The sequence below is a fragment of the Malania oleifera genome, chromosome 7, assembly GCF_029873635.1.
Source record: "Malania oleifera isolate guangnan ecotype guangnan chromosome 7, ASM2987363v1, whole genome shotgun sequence".
Lineage (NCBI taxonomy): Eukaryota > Viridiplantae > Streptophyta > Magnoliopsida > Santalales > Ximeniaceae > Malania > Malania oleifera.
Genome location: NC_080423.1, coordinates 108,148,567 through 108,158,366, shown reverse-complemented (window position 1 = coordinate 108,158,366; position 9,800 = coordinate 108,148,567). Strand labels below are relative to the sequence as shown.

General features: G+C 35.1%; 1 protein-coding gene across 1 annotated transcript in view; it reads right to left on the bottom strand.

The window, feature by feature from the left end:
* Positions 1 to 606: 606 nt before the first annotated feature.
* Positions 607 to 9,800, bottom strand: part of LOC131160580 (uncharacterized) — a 29,864-nt gene continuing 20,670 nt past the window's right edge. The window contains exons 8-12 of the mRNA XM_058116396.1: positions 3,015 to 3,098; positions 2,837 to 2,929; positions 2,620 to 2,727; positions 2,372 to 2,440; positions 607 to 1,302 (exon numbers count right to left, since the gene is read on the bottom strand). Of these exons, the coding sequence (XP_057972379.1) occupies positions 847 to 1,302; positions 2,372 to 2,440; positions 2,620 to 2,727; positions 2,837 to 2,929; positions 3,015 to 3,098 (810 nt within the window). The 3' untranslated portion in view covers positions 607 to 846. The remainder of the gene's footprint in view (positions 1,303 to 2,371; positions 2,441 to 2,619; positions 2,728 to 2,836; positions 2,930 to 3,014; positions 3,099 to 9,800) is intronic.

Genomic DNA, 9,800 nt, shown 5'->3' with positions numbered 1-9,800 from the left:
ATTTTTTTTTCACTTTTTTTATTAACCCAGACAATCTAATGTACAAATGTTAACCCATCTGCCCAGTTATGACCTAACTGCGTTTGGGGCATCGAATTGCATCGTAATAAATTCCTGAAATGGGAATATATCACTCCCAGTCGATGCATTTTCATTTAGGCATCAAGAAATACGATTTGCTGTGATTGTAATTGAAAGGTAATATTGTGATTTTGAAGAATAAAGTCATGCCCTACCCAAAATCATGACATTCCCACCTCTTTAGGAATTGCATGTATCTTGTTTGGAACAAGGATTTTTGGTGTAAAAAAGAAAGGAAAGAAAAATGATAAAGAAACTTGTTTTCCATTATATTTTTCTCTTTATATCGAATATTCCTAAGAATAAAAATCTATTCTCATATAATTAAAAATTAAGAAAAATCGAGTGTTAATGGTGTATAAAACCAAATTTTTGTTTATTGATTTAATATAAATATATATATATATATATATATATATATATTTTCGCTTTCCTCGATAACCAAACATGACAAATTGAATTTCTTTGTCTTTTCCTTTCCCTTCCTTCCCTTCATATTTTCCAAGTTCCAGATAGGAGCCCAAGGAAATCAAATGTGAACTTTTGACAAGCATTGTCCTAGAGGAAAACTTGACAATTAAATTTAAAAGTGACCACATAATATAAAAGGCGAAACAAAATTTAAATATATAAACAGAAAAATGGCTGCCCAAAGCAAGTATTTCCCCAGATGCCAAAATTGTTTTTTTTTTTTTTTTTAATCAATAGGCAATGAATTCCCTGGAGAAAAAAAAAATTCTCATCCCTACCGATAAATGTAACTTCCTACCTTGTTTTCTTAGCTTTGGCCAACTTCTTCTTTCTTTTCTTCACAGCCTTTGGCACTTTGTTCTTCCTAGCCTCCCTCTTCTCTTCTTTAACTTTTTTCTTGTTCTCTTTCCTGGCAGTTTTTTTATCAACAGGTGCTTGTGCCTCGGTATCAGATGCAGACTCCTGCCCTTCTGAGTCACTTGGGTTTTCTTCATCTCCATCTGTTTCGGATTCTGTTTCGCCTTCAACTGAGTTTGAATGATCAGTTGCATTGGTGAGGTGCTTTTCTTTACCGTCCGCGTCCCCATGTTCCTGATCATTGTGAGCAGGGGATCGTTGAACCATAGAAAGAGCCTGCTTCAGTCCAGTAATAGTCTGATAATACATGTCTCCAGTGTCCTTGCCACTTGTTAACCGGATTACATCCTCCTCCACATTCTTCACATGTTCTAGTGTCTTCGGAATAAATGTCTGGCAAAAAAAATGTAGAAATTAACAAGTTGTGCGATATTCATGCAACAAGGAGCATTACCAAACCAACCTTCTCTATTTATCATATGAAATTTTTTATTTTTTGGGAAAGGATTAAAATATTCTTGTAATTTAATAATTGGATTCCTTTCATGGTCAGCTTGAGGAGACTGCAGTCACCGCAAACATGAGGCTTACTAATGAAGAAAGCAATTTTTAAGCAATTACCCACGAGTATAATCAAAATTTCGTTAATAGGCCTTCTGAATGTGATTCTCATAGAATGTTAAGGACAATTATACTAAAAAAAAGTGCTGTATAAAAAGCAGTAAAGGATGCAATAGGATTGGGAAGTGCACTGGCTGCAGGATAATTTTGAAAGGACTAATGTTAAGAGTTACATAAAGCCAGTTGCTTTACGGCTACAGTAAACTAGTTATGGTAGGAAAGAAAGATAAATGTCTCCAAGCAGAGCCCATTCTCATTGGTATGTCCTGCATTGGATTATCGATGTTTTCCAGCTCCAATTTTAGCTTCTATGATGAAGCAAGATAAAAAAAAAAGGGTTATCATTGAAAAACAGAACTTAAAGATAATTTTCAAGTAGAGGTTGACAATGCTCAGAGGTATGATTGATATATTTGTAAACGTAATTCTGTTATATAGTGGTTCCTTCTGTACGTGTTTGCTCTGGCCTTTTGGGATAAACCATTTACATGCTGTTAAGGTCTGTACAGTTGCATTATTTTTGTTAAAATCTTCATGTACCGAATTTTTTTTTTTTTTTTTTTTCTAGAAATTGGTTTTTTACATCTCAGAAAAAATTAAAATTTGAACCTCTTCAACTCAAGACTTGCCCATATCTCTAAACCATGCTGACATAAGAAAAGCATTATTCAGAAATCATTGTATTAACTACATGTCAGATTCAGATTAAAATCAAGATCAAGTCACCATGCTGGCAATGAATTAGATTTTATGTAATAGAATAATTTATGAAAAACTTTTAGTTTGAAAAACAGCAAGGGAAAAAAAAATAATAGCAGGATAATACTGCTATAGAGATTACCTGCATAAATACAGAATCTGCAATTTCATCTTCCTGAGAAACTACTCTAGAAACAATTCGTTGTTGAACCTGAAAGAAGTTAGAAAACAATTAAAGATAAAGATCTACAAAAACTATCCCAGGAAATTTATATAGCATTAAAAAATAAAAAAAAGCACCAACCTCCGCCATTTATAAACAATTTACAACAAAGATCAGTCTAAATTATTTTAGGAAATTTATATAGCATGAAAAAAATAGTATCAAACCTCCTCCAAATAACTGTCCACGGATTCATCAGCAATGGATGGATCAACAATGAAATCAAACAGTTCCCGAATAGTCATAACAGCTACCCCATGTTTTTTAAAGAAATCCTGCATGCCGCCAGATGCTTCATTAAGTTGTATTATTCAATATTTATGTATTTAGTTATTCTTTTTAACCATCAAAATCTCAACTAGCAATTTTGAAGGAAAAACTCACAGAAACATGAACACAATCTTCACGAAGAAAATCAAGGGCACGAGGATGGTCAAGGTCAACTGCTTGAGAAACATCAATGATATACAAGTGACCCTGAGAAACATAAAAAGAAAATCTTTACATATTATTCACAATTAAATGCAAAATCAATTGAAAAGGGGAACTAAAAGAACCTTACGTCAAAATAGAGGATATTATATTCACTGAGGTCTCCATGGACCAATTTGCACTTCTGATATAATGTCCGCATTGCCACAATCATCTGACAAAAGAAAGGTTAAAGTGTTATTCCAACCATAACTGCGGAGTAACAGCAAAATATAACACAAAAACCTTGTTACAACCATAAAATATCATGTATGTTAGTAACAGCATTTTATTGCAGTAGTTATAACAACAACAAGAAGAAGGGAGGAGGAAAGAGAAGGAAGAAAGGTGAGGGCTGCACAAGACAGGGAAGAAACATGTTTACTGCCTTACACAACACAAAAAGAACATACTTATACATCCGGAATAAAAACTAAAATAAATAGTTAAATTCCTAATTTTTAAATCTTTAACGAGAATATGATTGCCTAAATTTATCTGTAAGAGGTCCTCCAACAAACTCCCCTTGTTTAGAGAAAACCCGACCTAACTAAATCTTGAATTTTACAATGTCACAGCCAGGGCGGGGAATATATATACACAATCCATTCATCTTGTAATTTCATATCATCCATTTTCAACTAACACAATCACTAACAAATTATTAAAATTTTCCTCAAGATCCCAACCACAATAAAGTCAATAAGTGGAGAATTGTCGCACTTTGGAAGATGAACCAGGGCTTGGGGCCTATGCATCTCAGAGTCATCACAAGATTCAACAATTTCATCCACCAAAAGGCTTCTTACTTTGAACTCTGCTGCCCGCTCCTAGGGCTTGAACAACACTTTGTTCCGTTGCATTTGCTTGCTCTTCAAGTAAAGCATCATGTGATCTAATAAAACAGCCAATGAAGCTTTCATTTCCCCAATGACAATCCATGACAACAACAATTTTAGGTTCACTTGCAAGTTTCTCTTTTATGTGATCACCTGTGCAGTCCATTACAATAATCTCTGTTTCATCTATATTAGGCTGTTGTGAGATCTGAAGCATGTTGCCCAAAATAAGAACTCTTTTGCCTGTTGCGATGGAAGATCTCATTATAATAATCAAGGGAAAGCTCTATGGGTCTGTTTGGTATCATTGTCATAATTTTTAGAATCTTATGATTCACGATTCGAATCACTTCTACACCAAATCGATTCGAATCTTACTAGCGAATCTAAACACAACTTAATCATTGCCGAATCTATCAATTCACCTCATGAATCTAACGATTTGTTGAAATCTATCGATTCACACGATTCTAGACCTATCATATCCTGACAAGCCCAACTGGTTTGAAACCTCCAAACCAAAATTTTTTTTTATTGCTTTTATTTTTACACAATTACCATCACCATTCCTTGTCTATGTCAATTTTGTACTAAAAAGGAGAAAATTGAATTTTAGGTCTCATGTTGTCTTCACAAAATCATTCTTCATTCTAGGAGTATAGTGTTTTGCCATTGAGAAGAAGTGGCAAAACACTCCCAGGCTATGGTGGTACTCTTATTTCATTGTGTTGTTAAGATTAAGTTGGTTTTTTCAGTAGTTTGTTCAATTATTATCATTTTTTGAATAATTTTTTTTTCCTTTTAATCTGAGAAAGAATATGCATGCAATATTATTATTATTTTAATTCTTGATAAATACCAAAAATTCAACTTTTATTATTTTTTCTCGAGACCTTCCCTTAAACAACACAAAGTTCATTTTTTTATTAATATTTCCTTACTCGTTTTCTTATTTTTCATTTGTTTAGGGAAAAACATACAAATGAAATATGATTTTTTTGTTGTCAAAATTTAAATGTGTTTTACTATTTTGCTTGTTGTTTGTATATCAATGTATGCATGTCATTTAGAATTGACTTTGTAAATTTATACCAAATCTTACGATTCGATTCTCGATTCTCAATTCCCAAAATTGGAATTTTGATTCACGATTCGAATCTCGATTTGACAACCATGATCATTGTTATTTTCTATTTTTTGTTTCTATTTATCCACAATGAAAAAAATAGATTATAAAAATGCATTTGTTTATGTTGTCAGCTTTCTATTTCTGTTGCTGGTTTTTGGTTGTTTGCCAAAAAACCAAAAACCAAATTTTATGGCTTTCAGTTGTTTTGACAATCTGTTATCAAAAAATTTAATATCCAAAAAAACTTTTTTTGGATTAAATTATTCATTTTATACACTTTTAAATTAAAATAAAAAATAAACGATCATAATAATTTAAATATAATTAAAATAATAATATACATAAATTTCAAAAAATAGTAATAAATCCAATTACAAAATACTTTTACTATTTTTCAATTGTCATGTCCAATAAAATTTTTATCGTAAAGAAAAATTTGAAAGTAGAACAATTAAAGTAAAATAATTATAATAAATTTTATTTTTATTATAGTAATTTTTTAATGTGTATTATTTGTAATTTTATTATTTTAATCACATTTTTATAATATTATTTGATTTAAAGATGAAATGAGACCTTTTTAATCAAGTTTTTAATTTGCTGATTATTCGGCCCCTATATTAACTCTCATCCGAAACCAAAAGCAGGTTTGAGTTTTACCTTGCTGTCTTCAGGAATATTGTATTCCATATTTCCATCCCACCACCTAGCGCAAGTCCCATGAGCTTACAAGGTGCAAGTCTTATCCTCCTTGTTACTAGTGCCTCGTTGTATTCAAAACAAGATCAAGATAAAACAGTTCTCTGATTCCAAAGAAGATTTAAAGGGTTTGACAAATTTCAGGGCACGTCCTTATAAGGTTGGGAAAATCAAGTAACCACTTTTTTGCTGGCTGTTGAGGCTAAATTACGCCATAGGGCTACTTTGGAAAAAAATGCAAGTGACTTAAAGAGAACTGGTGCGAAAGGTTTAAGAGAACTGAAAGGTTTATTCAGTTCAATTAATTATGGTTCTACTTCATCTACGCGCAGTGGTATTAATAGGGAGCAGGCTCTCTCTGTTTCTAAATGAATTTGAAGATACTTTCATGGAATGACAGAGGATTGAACAAGGATGAGAAGAGGCTTCAGATTCGTAATTTTTTGCGTACATGGAAACCTGATATTGTATGTTTGCAAGAGACTAAACTTGAATGGATTACTAGAGGAATTGTCCAAAATATATGGAGTTGTCCATATGTAGACTGGTTGTACTTGGGTTCAGAAGGTGCTTCTGGAGGTATTGTCTTGATGTGGGATCGAAGGGTAGTGGAAAAGGTGGAGGAAGGGGTGGGGTATTTTTCTGTTTCATGCAAATTTAAAAATGTCGGTGATCAATTTGAGTGGGCTTTCACAGGTGTTTGTGGGCCAAATTTGAACAAGAGGCGTAGGAAAATGTGGGACGAACTGACAGGGCTGATTAGTTGGTGGGATTCGCCATGGTGCCTAGGAGGTGATTTTAATATAATCCGCTTCCCATCAGAAAGACTAGGGGCTGTAAGTTATACACGGGCTATGCATGAGTTTTCAGATTTTATCTCTTTTCATGGCTGATGGATATATCCATGGAAGGAGGCCTTTACACCTGGTCCAATTCTTCCTCCACTTCTAGAATAGATCAGTTTCTTTTCTCTCCATTCTTAGAGGATCACTTAATTTTCACAGAGAAGGCTGTCCAAAATACTTTCTGATCACTACCCAATTCTGTTGGAGTGGGGGAGTAATTGGAGAGATAGAACTCCTTTTCACTTTGAAAATATGTGGTTAAGGGTGGAGAACTTTGTTGATAAAGTGAAGGAGTGGTGGGCATCCTATTCGTTCCAAGGAAATCCTAGTTTCATACTAGCTAAGAAATTGGCAGCATTGAAGTTGGATTTAAAAAAGTGGAACAAGGCGGAATTTGGGAATGTCACTGTTAAGATACAGCAACTTTGGAACAAATTGAGAGGAAACTCATCCTTTAACAGCTGAGGAAAAGTTAGAACAAGCTACTCTCCGCACCGATATTGAAAAGCTCACTCTTTTAGAAGAGATTAGTTCGAGGCAGAAGTCTAGGGTGCTACACTTGAAGGAGGGGGATGCAAATACCAAATTTTTCCATAGAATGGCTAATTCTAATAAAAGAAATAATGGTATTGAAAGCCTTGTGGTTGATGGTGCCTTGTCTTCCGATCAAGGTATGATTGCTGATTACATCACTCAATTTTTCATGAATTTATAGTCTGAGCAACAAGTTGGTCGATCATTCCCAGAAGTCTTAGTATTTCCAAGAATATCTGGTTATAACGCAGATTGGTTAGATAGACCATTTGAGGCAGCGGAAATTTTTGATGTCATACAAAATTTTAATGGTGATAAATCGCCTGGACCAGATGGATTTACAATGGCTTTCTTCCAAGCTTGCTGGGGGATTTATCAAACCTGCTCTTTGGAGGCAAGTGATAGAGGTGAAATACGGCTGTGCATGGGGTGGTTGGTGTACTAGGCCTGTTAATGGTCCACATGGTGTTGGCTTGTGGAAAAATATTAGTCGGGGATGGCCTTCTTTTTCTTGCCACGTTCTATATGATATTGGAAATGGGTCTAAGGTGAAATTTTGGCAAGACCAATGATGTGGTGAGACGTCTCTTGCAGTCACCTATCCTGATTTGTATAGATTTTGCCAAGATAAAGAAGGTAGCGTGGCTGAGCTTATGAAGTTTGATAATGGAGTCTTGTTTTGGGATGTAAGTTTCTTTAGGGGTATGCATCTTTGGGAATTAGAGGCCTTGACTGGTTTTATGGATACCATATATGGTGCATCGGTGAAGGGATCCGGTGAGGATAAGATGTACTGGAAATCTAATAGAGAGAAGGGCTTCTTGGTTAAAGGTTATTATGGTATTTTAATGGGCTCCAAAGATTGTGGCTTTCCTTGGGAAAGTATTTGGAAACAGAAAATTCCATCTAGAGTAGCTTTTTTCGTTTGGACTGCTGCTTTAGGGAAATGCTTAACGATTGACAATTTACAAAAAAGAAAGGTTTGGTTATTGGATTGGTGTACATGTGCAAGTGTAATAATGAAACGGTTGATCATCTTTTTATTCATTGTCCGGTTGCAATGGACTTGGGGGTTATGGTGTTGGGTTTGTTTGGAGTGAGTTGGGTTATGCCGCAATCTGTAGTGGGACTGCTAGAATGTTGGCAAGAGGCAGATTTGGTCTTTATCGAAATGGGTTTATTTGGTTGATAGTTCCTCATTGTTTATTGTGGTGTCTTTAGAGGGAGAGAAATAGTAGGTGTTTTGAAGATAAGGAAAGATCCATTTCGGACCTGAAGCTATTTTTCTTTACAACTTTGATGGATTGGTTGGCTGCTTTGCAAAACCAATCATTTTCTTCTGTTTTTGATTTACTAGATTCTTGTAATTTCTGTTTTTGATTTGTTTACCCCATGTACACTCCTTGTGTACTTGGTGTTCATTTTTTATATCAATAAACTTATTACTTATCAAAAAAAAAAAAATTCTCTCTTGGAAAGATTACCATTGAAAAACTAGCAACAATCTCAAGATAACTCATGAATCATTTCCAAATCCATATCCTTCAAAATATTAAAAATGTTGGTTTCCCAGCTCAAGATCTCCAATTTCTCAACAATAATTCTGAATATCTCACATAGATTTCCACAAAACACTGCAATTAAGTCAGAATTTGGGTGCTACCAGCACAAGATTCTGCTCCAAAACGTTGCTGGTAGCCTGGTATAATAGCAGTTCAAGTTCTTACTATATAGATCAGATCACAGAATATAGCGAAAGAACTCAAAATATTGTAGCTGGAATGAAATTCTCACACTACAGACCAATATTCAAGTTCTGGAAGTTAATCACGTGAGTTGTTGGTGCATGAGCTTGGGCCTCCACCAATGGTCCTCAGGTGAAGGTATTTCAGGTGAAAGCAGATTGGGATTGGCAAATCCAATAGTGGTGGCTGGTCAAGAAAACTCCAGCAGAAGTTGGTAAACTGGGAACTGGGAAAATTTCAGTCAGTGCATGCCCCTACATCTTTTTTGCACAATAAGACTTGGAGGGAAAGCCTTACAGAGATTTACGCTTTTTATGGTGGTGGAGATATCAAAGATGAGGGGCAGCACTATTCAAAGACAAGGGGCAGCGTGCAATTATCTGCAAGAGCTTTGTTTGGCTCTGATGGTTTACTCGAAGATTCAAACCTTTTACAATGTGCAATAGAGGTGCACAGAAGTGACTCCAATTTGTTCTGGTTTGGGACAAGAGTGGCAGCAGCAAAGAAATTGGATATGGGTCCAAGCCTGCTTTGATACCAAACTGATCCAGGAGCAGAACAAAACAGGAACAGAAACACACACAGAATCAAGGGAGGGAAAGAGAGAGGAGGGAAGAAGAAGAAGAAAGAGGGAGGAGGAAGACTGGAAGAAGAAGAGGGAGAAAGCTACAGGGGAGAGGGAACCGGAAACCAATTTGAATTCAAAATATGTAGTTGTTATACACCATACATGATGACAAATAAATAAAATAAGCCCAACACACCTAAAATATTCAAATTAACCCTAAATTAACTACTACAATAAACCAAGCCTTAAGTCCCACCAGTTGGGGTTGGCTACACAAATTCTTTTCTGCCAATTTACACGATCATGGGCAATTTCCTTAACAAATTCAGGGCTATCAAAATCCTCGCTCACTATCTCATTCCAAGTTATCTTAAGTCTACCCATACCCCTTCTACTGCCCCCTCACAGTAATTAGCTCACTCCTCCTCACTAACTCAAGACTTGGCCTATGTTGCAAATACCCATACCATCTACGTTGTTCCTCCCTTATCTTATCTTCTACAGGAGCTAGGCCTAAC